This window comes from Gobius niger (assembly GCF_951799975.1).
Source record: "Gobius niger genome assembly, chromosome: 3".
Lineage (NCBI taxonomy): Eukaryota > Metazoa > Chordata > Actinopteri > Gobiiformes > Gobiidae > Gobius > Gobius niger.
Window position 1 is genome coordinate 30,554,333 of NC_136854.1, and position 18,000 is coordinate 30,572,332.

At 40.9% G+C, this 18,000-nt stretch overlaps 1 protein-coding gene across 9 annotated transcripts in view; it reads left to right on the forward strand.

Annotated features, from left to right (window-relative positions):
* Positions 1 to 18,000, forward strand: part of tenm3 (teneurin transmembrane protein 3) — a 627,437-nt gene that overhangs the window by 542,110 nt on the left and 67,327 nt on the right. For all 9 annotated transcript variants that reach the window (XM_079553229.1, XM_079553230.1, XM_079553228.1 and 6 more), the window contains 2 exons: positions 15,041 to 15,112; positions 16,781 to 16,958. In XM_079553229.1, coding sequence (XP_079409355.1) covers positions 15,041 to 15,112; positions 16,781 to 16,958 — 250 coding nt within the window. The remainder of the gene's footprint in view (positions 1 to 15,040; positions 15,113 to 16,780; positions 16,959 to 18,000) is intronic.

Genomic DNA, 18,000 nt, shown 5'->3' on the forward strand with positions numbered 1-18,000 from the left:
ACAATAGAAGTTACAAGCTGAGATTTGCTTTTTAGAGTAAAGGTGGGTGGACCCAATAATAAGGTAAAGCCTGCTTTCAAGATAACATTAGTTGGCAAAATGTCCTTAAAACCCAGTGTAATGCAATAACACAATAATCAACATACAGCACTTTAGTCACCATTACCATCTAGTGTTGCACATCCCTGATAATTACAATTTTCCACCACTCAAAAGCAGAATGAATTGTATTTTTTTGTTTTTTTCCTCCTTTTTGTGACACCAAGCTCACCCAATCTCTCCGCTCGTCTTGTTCATATTCGAAAACATAATAGCGTCTGTCTACAGTCCGTGTACTCTGGCAAAACAGATGCTGCTGCAACCCATGGCAACGGCGGGCGCGGTACGGCAAACAAAGGAACAAAAACGCACTCAATTAAAGCGCTCCTCGAGTGTCTGCCCTCGACTTCGGGAGGTCGGGCTTATGCAAAGACGCAGAGACATAGAAGCAAATCAACACTCGACGCCCGGAGCGAAAAGTTGTTTCTGCTAAACTTTGATACGCCTGAGAATGTCTTTCCTGTTTCTTATCTTTCCACTTAATATTGTGTCTTTTGTCCATAATAAGTTTTTATCAAACAACTTTGGCTGCATTTTAATGCGAAAATTCTCAGGGTCACTGCTTGTGAGAATTGAAAGAAGCAGAAGCGACGGCACAGTTGGTACATACAGAAGGTTTGCACAATAACATAAAGGTTTATTTGGAAATCTTTCCCGGTCCATCTGTCCTCAAACAAAGTAAAAGATGCTTAAATCTAATATTGATGATTATTATAATTTAAATATTGATGTATTCACACTTCCAAAAACATTTTACGTGATCTCAGTTTATTAAATGTGGTTGACTGGATTAGAAGGGTTCAGTCATACAGCTACAAGCTAGTGGTCCATTAAATTCAACCAACTTATTTCTTGTTTATCCAATGCACTGTATTTACACACACATTTATACACACACATTTAAACAACAAAAATGCTTCACATAAGATCTCAGAAGATTATGAGCAGCACCGTGGCGCAGTGGTTAGTTCTCTTGCTTCAAGAAGATCTCAGTTTCCTCTATCACTAAAAACGTGTACAGTGGTCCCTCGCTATAACGCGGTCTATCTTTTGCGGCCTTGCTCATTCCCAGATTTATTTTTAGCACAATTTTGTATGCTTTTTTACAGCGTATGAACGCCATACGCACATTGTGTTCTGTGTCCTGCTTCCATCAGTCCACCCCAGGGCAGCTGTGGCTACTAAGATAGCTTACCACCACCAGTGTTGGAGGTAACGTCAGGTTAGTCATTACAATTTAAGTAACTCAAGTTACAAGTGCGTTTAAATGTGAAAAAAAAGCCAAACCCCCCCCCCCCCCAAAAAAAAAAAAAAATCACCTGTATAAATTCTGCAGTTACGTGTAGCTAACGTCGTCAAAACAAAACAGAGAGAGTGGGGAAAGAGAAGGAAAAGGAAATCTATGACTGAAGTTTTGCTTTTTTGCATTATCTCTATTATCAGTTTATATTTTGCCAAAAGTAACTCAAAGTAGTGTCACTCAGCTACATTTTTGAAACAGTAATATGTAATACAAACATATTGCACTTTTATAGCTGTAACTTCTAATACACAATATATTTTACAGTTTTAAAGTAACTTGCCCAACACTGACCACCACTGAGTGAATGTAAATTGTCCCATGTAAAGCGCTCTGTGACCATGACTACACAAGTAGTTTTCCTTAAAAAACAAGCAAACAAAATACAATGTTTGAAAAGAAAAAACAAACATCAAACAATGAAACAAATGCACGACTACACACTAACACAGTTTGACGTCTTAAAGTAGTCTTGATTTGGCCAAAGCTGAGTCTTTAGATTCCATTTGCATCAACAAAAACGACTGACAAAAAACAAAAAACATTATTTCTCACATTCCTTCAATCAGAAAGGCAATGGAATCTTATTTTCTAGCACTTTTCACACGACACCTAGGCACCCAAAATACCTCACAAGGGAGAAGAAAGCAGATTGAGCCTCACACTTAAGGTTGCCAGACCATATGGCTAAAACTATGATGCAATAAATCTAAAAGGACTCTCCCTCACTCCCCAAATCCCAACACCTGTCACCCGGTAGGACTTTTCCACACACTTTTACATGCATACATCTTAAAATAAACCAGATTAACTTCCCTTTTGGACCAATAGTACATCTGCAGTCCAGTGCAAACAAATGATATCTCCCCAAGTGTAAACCACCCAGATGACAGCTTTATGAGAACCTTGGTGCCAAACCTCCTCATCTCAGACCATGGAAATTAACCACATAACGCCCAACTTTCCTCCTTGATCCTGTCCGAGTTATAATAATGCACATATCCATACACTGCTTCAAAGGCTTTTGCTCTTCTCTTAAACTCTGTATCCTGACATTTGCCCATATATTGTGTGCAAAATTAGCTCTAACTCTCAGCAACTGGCGCCTTGATGGCTCTCCCCTGGACTCCCCTCCGTATATCTCCACATCATTAGCTGGCTAATTATATGTCCAGGACAAACTGCGGTTTAAAAATGCGCTCGTCTCGGCAGTTGTCAAAACAATCGTTGTCGTGCTGCTTTGGTCGACCAAGTGAGGAAAAAACGAGAGCCGAAAGTTGTGACTGTGTGTGTCTTTGATGGCTCTTCTTGCGCTCAAGAAAAGTCATAACAAAATATTGAGTTTTAAAATGGAGAGTTGGTCAGTTTGATGGTAGAATTATCAGATGGATAGAGCTGGCTTGTAATTACTTTGCCTATCCACATGTAACAACGCAGGCATATGTTAATGTCTTCTTTTGCGATACAAATCTAAATGTTGATCATGATTTCGGGACTCATGCCTCCCAAGTACATGATAGTCTTTAGCAATAAGTCTGTAACTTGCTATTTTCCATAATATTTTATTTTTTAGTCGATAATAATAACCTTAAGTAACACCCATCTCTTGCATCTAGAAATCTATAGGTGGATTGCTGAGCCGTTCTGTTTTTAAAGTAGCTCGCATTGAGTTTCTCTGCACTAGATAAATATACTTTTTATTTATTAACCGAATATAAAAACAAGAAGTTACTCAAAGTATCACTGTCTCCACCCAACTTTCTGTCTACCGCTTTCTCCCCAAATAATATTGTATTTTTCCACTTCAACATCTTATATTTTATGTCTAGCTCGTCTGTATTTGCTTACTGTTTATTAGCACTTTGCCGTGCTACTTTTTTTTATTGCATTTCCTTCTATCGTCAAGAGCTGCCGTTTCATTTGTGGCAACAGCCCACTGTCTGCTCTTTAGACAAACACCTGGAAATGTGGAAACTGTCTGTGAGACAAATGCAATAATGAAGTGTTCACTGTGGGCGGCTGAAGTGCATTTCTATGTTTTATCTTGTATTTTTCTTCAATCTGATGATGGTAGGTGATTTGTGCCCACATTATCTACAAAGTCTGACACAGTGTATGCCCTTTTTGTGTAGGCCTCCAAATGTAGTATATAAATCGTAGGGCACCACAGCGGACGTACAACCCATCCTTTTTGTGAAAGGAACAGGCCACCGTTTTTTCATACTGAGATATGTTCTTACCTGAGCTTAGACGAGTTGGTGGGTACCTGTACCATGACTGAGCGCACGCACAAAGACCAGACAGGTACACATCAACTCATCTAAGCTCAGGTAAGAACATATCTCAGTATGTAAAAACAGTGGCCTGTTCCTTTAATTTGCTCAATGTCAGTATGCCCTGAATATGGGGATATTGATGAAGGCTCTTGCCCAAGAGCCCAACAATGATCATATGAAGCATATGATAACAATTATATAAGAAATTCCAAGTAAGTAAGTAAGTAGGTAGGTAGGTAGGTAGGTAGGTAGTTAGTTACTTTAGAACAGTTGTTCCCCCAAGGATGACAAGTCGCGACCCAAATAAGGATTTAACTTGTTATATATTGAAAAATACTGTATTTTTTCGCCCACATATTGTTGTTAAATAAGCATTAAATGGCCAATAAATCTGAAACCACGATCGAAACAACAAAGCAGTGTCATTTCATTTCATCTTTTAGTAAATGAATAATGAAAGAAATGCTTCCTCATGACCCTCTGAAGATGATTCCACGACCCACCAGCTGAGAACCGCTGGCTTAGAACATGGATAAAAATATATATACAATACAAAAATTGCTTGAAAAGGAATGAATTGAGGTGTAACCTTATTTAGTCCCTCCCCTTTCCATTTACCACTTTCACAAGAAGAAACTTTATGTTTACAGCACCTTTCATGGATAAAATCACAAAGTGCCTCACAAAGTGTTGACAAATATTTTGTCTCAATAAAAGTATTTAAAACAATCAACAGAGTCGGCCACATGGAAGGACAGACGTAGGTTGTTCCACAATTTTGAAGCTTGAAAGGACCCGTCTCCTCTGGGTTTAAATGGGTCTTTGGGACCATGAGGAGGTTCTGGCCCGAGAGATGCGACCAAACATGTAGCAGCATAATGTCCATTTTAATTCTTCATAACTCTGATGTGACATTAGTACTTTTGATCTTTAGAAGGACCAGTGTCATACCTGGACGGGGCAGTGACTTGCTCTGTGAAGTTTGAATGTTCTCCATAGTTTTCCCCTACCACTAACAACATGTACAATTGTCACCCCAAACAAAATTCAAAAAAATAAGATGATTTTCGCTGCAGCACCACATTGCCATCTTTCCAAATCTGAAAGCAAATCAACACGTCTTGAACTCCGGATGCACCATTTTGATGTTCTTTGGCTTACGGTGAGCTGTTTGGAGGAAATCGGAAGTGTCCCAGCGTGTCTGTCTCCGTCTCCTTCTGCCTGTAACGTAGTGAAAGAGCTTGGGTCATCCTTGGCTCTCGACCACAGCTAGCTTTATTCCTTCGTCCGTTTCACACAGTCAGTGCAGTGAATGCGGTGCCCCCTCAGCCTCCCCCCATCGGCAGCAGTTTCCCAGTGAAAGCATTGTGTAATGTTTAAACAGGGCTTTCCACAGTTTGTTAGTTTTGGTTGATTTCTGTTAAAAGCTGCCACTGACTCAGCACACTTTTTATCCAGAGCTAACAAATAAATGCATGCAAACTTCACAATGGCATTAGCGACCACACACGAGGAGCAATGAAAATAGCAACCCATTTTTTAAAAGTCTGCTTTATAGGGCAACAGTGCGTAATATCGTGACCTGTATATTGTTATTTCAGTGTTATATGTTTTGAACCTCATTCAAACTTTACCATTGTCTGATTTAGAGTGGTAGTGCTTTTTGAGACGGATGATTCATTCTGTTCAGTTTATTTGCAAAATAAAAGCTATATTGGGTGAAACGTTCTGAGCTAGTCATATATAAAGCAGACAAAGACAGAAACACACAATGGAAGCTCTAAAAACATTATTTGACCATGCAAGACCTCGCTGGAGATTGCCCGGTTTCTGCACAGCTGTTACCCAATGACCCTGAGAGGATACTCCATTTGCATGGAATCGGTAAAATGCATAATCTTTTTAGCAAGGGTAGGCAACGTCAGGCCTGGGGGCCAAATCCGGCCCTCCAGCACAGAACCTCTGGCCCCCAAGATGATTTTGAGAAATATTATTATGCAAATAAGGGATCAGATACCTGGAAAAGCACTCCAAAAATGCAAGAAATAGTGTCAGTATTTTTAAGATTTCTTGGCCCACTTATACATAATGTAAAACAGTGATTCTAAATTGGTGGGTCGGCACTCAAAAGTGGGTCATGAGCCTAAAGGGAACTTTTTTCAGTATTTTCTATCTGAAACAGCATGTAAACACACAGGAGTCTATTCAAATTAATGTCATTGGGTTGTTTTGATCATAATAATAATAATCTACTGCTTGTTCAATACAACCATGAAAGGGGCAAACGAGGAGGTATCCGGGCCAGGCTTGCAGCTCGACCGCACAAGCCTTCTATCCCAACTATTGTTCTGGCTAATATACGTTCACTGGACAATAAGCTAGCTACGGGCCAGTTCCAGTCGACTGAAGAACAGTTTCATACACAAGGCCATCGAGAAGCTGAAAGTGAAAGCTTGTTTTCGCTATTTTAACACAACGTCATTCCACAGCGACCTGCAGAGGGCACCCCAGGCAAATTCGAAAAACTCGCCCAGGCTCTCGCTCCAAATAGTGATTTTTGTTATTCAAGTTTAAACGCAATATGTCAATGTTGCGGTGCCAGAAAGACTTTTAAGATAAGTATAATATTTCTTACACTGTTGATGAAGTACGTTGGTGTTTTTTGTCGCCTCTAAATGCTCTGTATGCAACTCGCGAACACTCTTGCATCTTTTATCGACCGCACTGTATATAATAAACACATACTTCATACATGTGCCTTCACACATGTACCGTATATCGCGAATGCATTTTTCAGCCTTAAAGACACTTTGACTTAATGCATCCCACGCCTCCCCCCCCACCCACCCCGCAGTGCTGTCCTCTATCTGTCACCCCATCCATCACCCTCTCTCTCCCTGCTCTCTCCGTCTCTCCCTCTTGGGCCTCTTTCAACACCTTGTCACACATTCGCAGGTGTAATTTGGGAATTTTCCTGTGTCTATATTCGTATATGCGCCGCTTTCTGTAGGTGCGATTTCATATCCGGGAGGGACAGCTATACCCAGCCCCTCTCGCAATCTGTGTTTGTCCCTCTGAGAACTACACAGCGGTCTTTGTTAGCGGCCCGCTCTTATTAGAAAACATGCGCTGTATTTATGCATTATGTTGACGCAAATCAGGCAGAGTCATTTTCCTCTTGGGCATTGCATTTCGTATTATGTAAATCTGTCAGTTTGGCTTGTCATAACACATGGTCATTCTTGTCGCTGTTGTTAAAGCGATTGAGGGGGGAGGGGTGGAAAAACTTCTCCAATTTTTTGCTGTACGGAACTTTCTCTGGACACATAACCGGCGAGAGTGTTATTCTTTTACGAATGTGACAGGTCCCAGCTGCCTCTATATAGCCTGCACAACATGTTTGCAAAGCGTTTAAACCGCAGCGTTTTCTTCATATTTATTTATAGATGAAAGTGCCTTGTCCAGCGTTCGGTTTGTCAGCAGGTCCTTGAGCTGGGAGTGCGTTATCAAACTGCAAGACACAAATGCATTATTTATAATAGAGCAGTAGATTCACAAGTGGAGGCGCGGCTGGGTTCGTATATCAAGATGCAGCGGCTTTGTCCACCGCTATAACCTTCGTAAGAGAAAGCAATGCGCTGAAGGCTTGGATTCAGTCCATTGGCCTTTTGTGTTATATCGTTATTAATTCTAAATGATTTACTGCATTTTGAATCAACTGTACAACCTGAATAAGTTTTCCAATCATACCAAACTTGCTCCTAATGCTTGGCTGTTGTTTGTCATAATAAAACATTTAGAAAAGGACCGTATTTACACCTCATGTTTAGCTACCTGTATTCAAAGATGATGTCCCACTCCCAGCTAAGTTTTAAGTCATTGTCACCAAAGCAAACACCTTTGCGGCTTTAAATACACATTAAATGAGAAGTGGTAAAGCTAGAAGGTCCCAGACTGACTGTGTGTACTTTTGTGTGGAGTTACCATGTGCTCTGGGTTCTTTGTTTTTCCCCCACCAACTCAAAATATGCACAATAGGATAATCCGCTAGCTGCTTTTCGGATTCTCTCCGCAGACAAATGGATTATGAAGCCAGGCCCTGTGTAAAAGCCTGCTTTCCTAAAACATTTATGCTATTTATGTCCATCATTTGCAACCATCATTGATGTACTAAAAGAGGTTTTGTGGCCACGAGATTTACACTAGATTCAGTGCATTCTGTGTTGATTTTTAACTGGGCTTCGCCAAATGAGGGCTTGACAGCAGACATACGTTTTGGTTTCTCACAATTTCCGATGTTGGATGGCTAGTGCAAACAAATTTGCTGCAGCGACATTGAAGGATGACTCAAATGCAGGGGACAATTCCCTATTTCCCCTTATGCTACTTAAAGCAGAACTAAGTAACTCATGCCCCCTAGAGGCCATAAGGTTTTTTTTATTCATTAATTGTCCGTGAGAGTAAATACTACAATTACACAATGGAGATTTTTTTTCACTCAAATTTGGCTGTTAATACTGCTAAAGTGGCACTAGCCCGCAGTTAGCTTCCCCCATTAGCCTGTTAGCTTCTTCTTCGTGATTCTATGAGTGTGTGTTGCGCCTCCGACCCGGAGCAGGGAATGTTGTAAGGGTGGTTTTCTGGCCAGAGACACCAGGGGAGATGAAAGACCCCCCAATCATCCCATTAACACTGGTATTACCCCCAGAGGAACTACGAAAAGGGTTTATGAGGTAAACAAGTTACTTAGTTCTTCTTTAGCCTTACATTACATACTGTCGTCGTATGCTTGGCCAGCACACTCGAATACTCGACTGTATGATAAGTGAAGATTGAAGAGCCACAGTTGCTGCTAAAAATCCAAAAGTGCACTTTTCAGTCCCTCTTTGCACAGTGGTCTAAATAAAACAAGGACTAGGTGCATTCTTCCGTAGAATGATGTGGAAAATATGCAGCGATCCTCTGAGAGTGCAGTTGTGAATCAGTGATATGCGCTCATAATTAACGCTACAACTTCTTAGCCTCAGGACTCGAAACAAACAGCAACTAATATCCTTTATAATAGAAAGTCTGGATTTTAATTTGAAAATAATGAAAAGTAAGTGTTTTCAATCTCTCTCCAAATTCTAATTGACGTCAATAAAAGCTCTCATTTAAATAATTCTGTTTGGCTGGTTTATTGAAAATGTGTCGCAAAATAAATCATTACACTTCACGCTGTTGAAGGGTGAAGAAAAAAAAAAAAAAACAGTGTCTATAATTCAAAATGCTTAAAATAATGATAATAATTTTTCAAAGAACTAAAGCTGGCAAAGATCGCGCTCTGTTTTCTGTAAAATCTCAACAACTATGATACTTTTACATTGTTAAGGGGTTGGACAATAGCTTTGAATAGATTTACTCCTTAGCATTCAGATGTCTTATATCTTTTTTCCGTATGTCTAAGCAGAGGCTGCACTTGAGCGAAAGCCATTAGTTCAGGATGGACAAGCTGCTTAGACCAACCACTGTGAGATCATTAAGCTTCTATCATCACAAATATGAGAACAATTTACAGAAAAACATTTAGAGGGGAATATGTTTGACGCCTACAGGCACAGTGGGGAAATTGCACCTACTAACCGTAGGGCAGGTGGTTCAGACTTTGCATTGTGCCTTTGGATCCATGCTCTATTGAACAGGTGTGGACATGTGCTGAGTGGATAACGTACTAACCATTTTTATTTGTATTCATTCCAACTTTACTGGCTCATTTTAACAACAGCGAGTCCTTAATCCGCCCACGATGACCACTTTTAACCAAAACTCTTGTACATCTTATAGATCTAAAAGAAGGGTCTGGACTCCGGAGATTTTCCCAGGGATTATTTAAATAAATTGACTACTCTTCAGTATTTGTGGAGTGCTTTAACAATTGTTTAGGTCAATTTAGCCATCAAATATTGAGTAATAATGAATAAAGAAATAAACAAGTCATAATAAAACAACATAACATTACAACTACTATAGTGACTCACTTATTCGACCACCGAAAACCAATTAACCAATCATAAAGCCTGATTATACAGTATCTGCCAGACCAGTTTGGGCTGGAATTGAATCGTCAGCTTTCACAGTTGTAACAATCACAGCCATTCCAGTGTGTCTTTTTGTATAGAATTGCAAAGGCTTGACACTGAAGATCCACTTCCCTTTGCGTGTGCAGCGGGGATGACTTTGATGCATGTGTGATGTTCTTACGTGGTGTTAGCGGGTTTCCTGCAGCCTTTTGTTTGGATGTTCAGACAGACAGTCAGACAGAGAGAGAGAGAGAGTAAAGTAAAGCCGTTCCCTCTGTCATTCAGAGTAAGCTGCTCCATGAACCAGGGGTCTGCTTCACAAAATACCACTCCTACCAAAAGAATAGAGTTGAGTGCTGGCAAACTTTGGGTAATTTTGAACAAAGAAGGCAGTTAAAAAAAAAAATACTCTGTTGCTAAAGGTCATTGTGTAATTAACATTTTTGGGGGTATTCACAGTTGTGGATTCAATTCTCGGGTTCTTTCTGTGTTTAATTTACTTTTTTTTTTTCATTTGTCTTTTATTAAACCATGGAAGCCACGTGAATTCAGCCTCCGGCAGCAGAGTGGACTCATTTGTATTGTGCGTTTTTCTCCTTTTCCACCAGTTCCGTAGTTCTGTTGGGAAAAATATTCACCCTCTTTCAAGACACTTCGCCTGACTTGCGTGTACAAATGTGCGAATACTGGAGTAGCTCTCTCTCAAATTATAAAGTGATTGCTTATGATAATGCTAATAGTGCAAAACAATGTGGAAACCTTCAACCTTTACTGTCTTTATTTCTATCATTACCAATCTACCCATCATTATATTCACAATCTCTGCTCTAAATATTTGCTCTAAATACATAATGCCATTTGAAATCAATTCAACGGACTAAACCAAGTAAAATATCCATCCTGAATCTTCTCCTCTTTGACCCGACATCGTGTGTTTAGCTCGCTGCTCTTTTTTACTGACAGCCATGCACAGACTGTGGCATTTATTACGAAAGGTCATCTCATCAGGGCCGCCTCTTGTGCACATTCAGACGCCCTGAGAGTGAGATGAGAGGTCTGATGCACCTCCTGTCCAAAACCGCCTCATTCCCCATTGTCTCCCCGAGAATAATCAGCGGGTTACGCAACAGAGATGTGAGCAAATGTAAAAGGTTTGCTTTGTGCGGCCCGGGGTTGATGCACAAATAAACAATCAGGGAACCAGGGCGGTGTGATGCTTATAGCTCATTATCTTGCAAGATTTGTTTCAAAGCTTTTGTTAAAAAAAAAGACATCCAGGCTGAAAGGTGGGATTGGATAGCGTATGTTAATTTTAAGTGGCAAATGTCTTTTTCTGTGCATTCCCCTTGTTCAACATAAGCCACCTCCAAGGAAACATGACAAGCCCTGACCCAAATAAGAAGATGAATTTCTACTCATGATTACAACACGTTTAAGTTTAGCTACGATATGAGACAAACATTTGTGATATATGAGCATTCTTGGCTGTGGTTGCAAAAAAAAAACCATGTAAGTCTCTAGCTAGATGGACGACCTGAAGTGATATTGATATATATTGTGGTCCTTGTGTTATGAATATAGTCACTGATCATTTTGCCGCAATCAGTTCCTTCAGCGTAGGGAGTTAACCATTTAATGTACATTCGTAGCCATTGAATTCAAAAGTATTGGCGTTTGATCATGACGTATGCTGAACAAACTTTTCAGAATGTATACTTCCTGTTGCCGTGAGCATCTAGCTGTTTTTAGCTGTCGACCACATTAAGGTGACGTCAAAGCCTAGTTAGAGATCATTAATGAATGTACAAACCTTCTTAGATTTTGCTTTAGATACGAATTAGAGTCAAAAAAGTGTCCTCCAAGCTAAATGCTAATTCTGTTAAGTTGCTGCCTTTTATGATAAGCATACACATCCACTGGCCACTAAACGTCATATTGTTACTGACCACAGAAGATTGATAAATGCCATGAAACGGAAATGCCATACTTTAATATAGGGACTGGCTTCACCATTTATTTGTATGGGGGATAGAAAGTCCAATTCCGACAGGTCCGGAAAGCCGTTAGCTACAGATGTACGCATTTGCGGGAACCGGCTGAGATAGCTAAAGGCATTTCTCTGAACCGACTCAAAGTTGAAACAGTTATAAAAAATGTTTCTGTTTTGAAGGTCGCATCCAAAACCGACTGCTGCTTCACCGTTATCTGCTCCCCTTTCCACCGCCCCACACAGTCTTCTAATCTGTTAATTAAGCCGCCCCGTTCACTTTCATTGTCAGAGTTTGCCCCGCGCGCAGATACACAAACACCGGGTGCGCTCCTCATCGGCCTCTCTTTCAACACAGCGGGAGCGCCTCCACTCCCACCCCCCCTCCCCGTCTCCCATCCCTCTCCTCGTCTCCCCGCTCACGTACGCACGCACATATATACATGTCATCGGGTTTGCGCGGAGCCCCCGTCCGCGCAGCATGTGGTGCCCCCTGCTGGCGTGGCCTCGGTTGATCAATCAGCACCTTCTAATGGAGCAGAGATGAAAGAGGCGAGCGGGATGCGCACATGGCTCCTCTGGAAAAGGCGGAGGGGTGGTGGGGGTGTTGGGTGGGGTGGGGGGGCTTGAGGGGGAGGAAAGTGGAAGGGGGGGGGGGGGTTGGTAGCAAAATTTCATGCTGCGATAAAAGACGTGTTAACCAGAGAGTCTTCACAGCCCAAAGTCCCCCTCACTCTTAAATAAGGAGAGATGCAGAACACAGAAGCGGGGGAGGAGGCGGGTTGTGGGTTGTCTTACAGTTGTCTTGCATAATGCTTAACTAGGGCTTTGCAAAGAGTTTGACGGCGCTCTTGGTTTTCGCATGCACGGAGAAAAATCGGAGCCATCACATTTCGTTCGGTGTATCTTGAAATCTGCATAATAAAGATATCCATTTGAAACCTTTCCTGCATATACTGACGCACTGTGAATATACATCTTCTTTTCTAATTTCATATTTTCTAACCTGGCCTGCCTGATTTGTGTTGTTGTCTTCAAACAATGAAAGATGTACATTAAATTGTCATTAACTTGCATAACACTTTGCAGCGATACACTGAAGGAGAATGAAAATAAAATGTGCCACTACTGGGAGAAAGAAATGTATAGGGCCTTAAACTGAAAAAATAAATAACTACAGCTAATGAAAAATGGAAAAATGTGTTCTATTCTCACATTTAATTTGACAGAAAAAAGCAATTAAGATTTGACATAAACTAGGCATTATTATTTTGCTGGAATATATTTATCTTAAAAATGTGATCCTTTTCTTTAGATTATTTACCATTCGATCAATAGACAAACTGATTCCCGATGCTTGCCCTGCCCCTGCGCGCACACTGCTCCCACACTACTGCCTTTTTTTTTTTTTTTTGACAGCGCAGCAGTGAATCACAGAGCTGACCCAGTTGAGTTGGGCCCTGGTGCATTGTGGGAGCAGCCTGGCCCCCTGATATCTCCATGGGGGGCATTTCGGATCAGAGGGAATACATTAGCGCTAGCATTAGCATAGCACTGAGGCGGCTGTTGTACAGACGGCGAATATCAGCGCCGTCCCGGGCCGCTGACACCCTCTGCCCCACTGTGGAGAGGCTGGTCACTCAAATGTAGTTTTATTTGATTGTGGTCAGCATTTTTTTTATTTATTTTTTTTTACTTTTTCTTCATTGAGGGAAAACTGAAATATGTTGCGGAGGACTGTTCAGTGACACTCTCCATTGAGTACCATTACGCCTTTCTTTTGGCGTGTCTAAAACTACAATGTAATTATGAGCTATTGAGCTATATGATCATGTAGAATTTCTTATTCATGGATGCTAAAAAGGATGACCATTTTTCGGTGACATAAAGAAAGGTATCACATTACTGATATGTTTTCCCGCCCCTTGGAGAGTGTGGCTCTTGGGTCAAAAAAGTCATTCCCTAAAAAAGTTGCTAGCAATATGGGCCAAATCTTGACACAGAGGCTGCCGAAGGATTGTAACTTTCTTATTTAATTTGTGAATGTGCAGTTAGAGCTGTTTGTGTAGGCTCTCAATCGTACAGGAGTTGTCCATCATCAATGAAGGCTTGAGAGTCATCCAAAAGGCTTCGTCAGCAACACTAAAGTTTCAGCTCGACCCGCGGACTAGTTATAGACCACAGGGAGGAGTTTAGCTGGGCTCAGTCCGTCCCCTCTATTAACAGCTGTTCACACCTATAGGTAAACATTTTGTTGGTATAAGTCTAGTGTAGTTCTAAGTCCTAACAACCTAATTCACACCTGAGTTTCAGCTGATCACTGCATATCACCTGCCTATTGATCTGACAGTGATCCACAGTTAGAGCTGTCAAGATAATCACTATGTCAACCCATCGTTCGATAATGCCACACAAACAATACATTTTTGGGCTCAATATTTATCGCCTGTTCATTTATTTGCCCTTTTCCCCCTATTTTTCTAATGTGATACTTTATTTTTCACCCGAAGTAAGTTGTGTTTCATTGTATTTCATGTTAACCGTGGGATATCTTAAGATGAAGAACTTTTCAAACAAAGGTTTAATGTGATTTTTAAGCTTTAGAATTAGTTTCAGTGGCATTAAAAAGTCTACAATAAAATCGTTAATCACAATGTTTTCCAGCCTTGATATACAGTATATTAACCTTCAAAATGTGTTGCTTTGTAGCTTCTCTACATCGAACATACTGCAGCTCCTTGGTTTTAAAGCTCATACCACTTCAATGTAATGAACCAAGATAACTAGTGCAGATTAACAGACTTAATTGTTAGGTAGGAAGAAAAATACTGACAGAAATCGACAGAGAGATGTCACGTCTGGCTCCTCAACCAATGCAAAAGCTCATTGATTCATTACTATATGTTGGAGACTAGATACTATACTGCGTAGCTTTCTAGTATAAACTGATAAACTGACAAATACTCAGAAGCTCCTTCCCAATATGGCGGCGGTGGCGTGTTAATAATTCAGCTCACCGCAGGAGGTCGTGCTTTGATGTCTCACTTTGAAGAACATGTACATCCCTGTTTTTTTTTTTTTTTTGCTCCCCCCGATCGACAATCAGCTACGCACAGATTTAGCAACCGCACGCTTCACTTTGCTCAGCGTTAACAAATTACGTCGGGGAGGAAACAGGAAGTTGTAGCCTACTTTGTCACTGGGTTGTGTGGAGTTCTGTTCTGTCATCAACGAAGGCTCTTCAGTTCTGTTCAACAAGTCACTGTTATATGATGATTTCTGATGTGTATTTGTTTTGTTTTTTTACTCTCTTTCACAGGGATCTTGTACAAAGGCAACGGCGAGAACGTCTTTGTGTCGCAGCAGCCGGCGGTCATCAGCAGCATCATGGGTGAGTCCACTCCTCCAGAAACTACCAGTCATTCCATCATAAGCCACAAAACTTCAACATCTGGTGCTGGATTCAAAAGTACGATCTCTCAATTCCTCTTTTAGCGTGAAATATCCTCTGCATGTTTTGAATCCACTCCCGAAAACCTTGAAAAAAAAAAAAATATCTCCCTTATTTTTCTCTTTAATCCTCCTCTACTCAGTTGTGGAATCTTTATCAATCTCTGTGATATGTCTCCCTCTGTCTGCTAAAATATGCTGTGGTTTGGCTGCTTGACTTTGACAAATGCTTTACGCATAGACAAAATCCTTGGGCCAGACTTTCACATTGAATATTGCATAAAAATCTCAGAGATGTCATTTTAAACCCGGCGTACACAGACCACTGGACAGGTTCATATGAGGAGAAAAGACATGGTGGGAGGAACCCTGTATTTAACCCAAATCAGTGAATCCTGGTGCGCTGAGTAATTATATGAACGTGCGGTTTCTGAGAGGCAGCGCTGGCAGCTTAATATGTAGCTGCGCAAACTTGTGCTGCTCTGGAGTTAACTTGTCTATTAGCACTCTATAAGGAAAAGCCTACTTTACTACATTTCGTTTCAATTCAAGGCGGGACATGGCAAGTGAAAACATCACATTTTCACGCAGTGGTCGATGTTGAAATTTCTGTTTTCTTTCTGTTTTTTATGCGATTGCGATGATGTCACTGTAAACCAAACTTGGGAGGGCTTGTTTTCTAAAAAATTGCTTTTCTTAACACTTTTGCAACAACATCTCCACTTTAGTAGCTCCTTCAGACTCCAAACTTTCCAGTCTTGTACTTAGCAAGATTTTCAAGGTTTTTTCACAAGGAATTTTCAATATCTAATTACCGTATTTACTGGAGTATAAGTCGCTCCAGCCAAAGAAAGCATAATGAAGAAAAATATATATATAAGTCGCTCCAGAGTATAAGTCGCTCCAGCCAAAGAATGCAAAATGAAGAAGAAAAATATATATATATATAAGTCGCTCCAGAGTATAAGTCACACCAGCTTTTTTTGTTTTCTTCATTGCAGTAGTGAAGAAAACACCGCTTTTCCCTCACAAGTTTCTCACTCACTCAATTACCGTTTTCGGATACATATTTCACTACATGAAGCCTTTAATCTGCAGAATATGATTTTCTTTTTGACGGCATTTGTGTTCAGTCTTAGCAGATACTGGTACACAAGCCTAGAGCACCCTCTAGTGGCTGAAAATAACGAACATGTGAAATGATATATTTTGATATATAAGTCGCACCTGAGTATAAGTCGCACCCCCAGCCAAACTCTGAAAAAAGTGCGACTTATAGTCTGTAAAATACGGTACTAACTAACTAATAACTATTTTAACAAGATAAAACTTTGAATTTAAACCTGTCTCTATTCATTATTTAGATTTAGTGGCTGAAAATACTGTAGGTATTTTGGCCATTTTCATGCATAAAATTCATTTTATAAATTTTTCACCTGCAGTGTCTCGCCTGAACTTCATTTTGCCCATGGTCGTGCACATTTTTCAGATAATACGATCCATGTGACGTCTCCAATTACATTTGACGGAGGATCAAGAACCTCTCGTGAAACCCTTCCGTTTAAGATTAAAAGTATCGGAGTCTGAAAAGCTGCTCTTGCCTTTGCAGGGAACGGTCGGCGGCGGAGCATCTCGTGCCCCAGCTGTAACGGTCAGGCCGAGGGCAACAAGCTGCTGGCCCCGCTGGCTCTGGCCTGTGGAGCCGACGGGAGCGTGTTCGTGGGAGACTTCAACTACATTCGGAGGATCTTCCCCTCGGGCAACGTCACCAGCGTCATGGAGCTCAGGTATGATGGGAGCTGTGGCTGACTGAAGGACAAAATTCAGGTTTATGGCATGGAGAGCAGAGGCTCCTTTGGGTTATACATATTTCAATCTTTAATAGAGATCAACTTTCTTTCCTTCCTTCTTTCCTTCAATCCTTCTTTCGTTCCTTCCTTCTTTCCTTCAATCCTTCTTTCGTTCCTTCCTTCCTTCCTTCCTTCCTTCCTTCCTTCCTTCCTTCCTTCCTTCCTTCCTTCCTTCCTTCCGTCCTTCCTTCCTCCCTTCCTTCTTTCCTTCCTTCTTTCCTTCCTTCCTTCCTTCTTTCATTCCTTCCTTCTTTCTTTCCTTCCTTATTTCCTTCCTTCCTTCTGTCCTTCCATCTTTCCTTCCTTCTTTCTTTCCTTCCTTCCTTCCTTCTTTCCTTCCTTCCTTCCTTCCTAGTGTGAGATCAGTTCGAAACAATGATTTTGTTCGAATTGTGTTGTTGCATCTCAAACATGTCAAGTAATTGTGTTTTTAAATGATCGACATTGTACAAGAAGACGTCGTAGCTCTTGGGATGAGCGAAGGAGTAAAGATGGCGGAGCAGATTGGACTCGTGCCGTTCCCCCGTAATAAACATTTTAAAGTGCTGCTGCTTGGCCAAAAGTGCTAAGACATAAAGAGAGAGGCGTCTGTTTTTTTTAGAGCTGCTCTTTTATAAACTGGCTTTGGGCATCGAGCTCCGCAGCGCTCAAAAACACATCTCCCGATCTCTGCCTTCCTCGCTGATGGTGACCGGCTGGTGCTGAGTCCACTTTTAAACTAACTCGGCTGCTTTTACTTCATCAGTAGAAGATGCAGCTTTCAGTTCCATAGGTGTTACTATAAATCATACAGTTTCTGCGACAAGGGCGAGTGAAGTTGCAGAGTCACTACAGCAAAATTTTTCAATCGTTCCATGTTTTGAAGGACTGTGTTAACGAAATGCCAAAGTATTCAGGTAGATTTAGTTGTCACTTTGTGAATCCAGTCAAATGTCTTAATCGGTTCTGTTTTCTTCCTGTTTCTTCACTTTCTGCACTC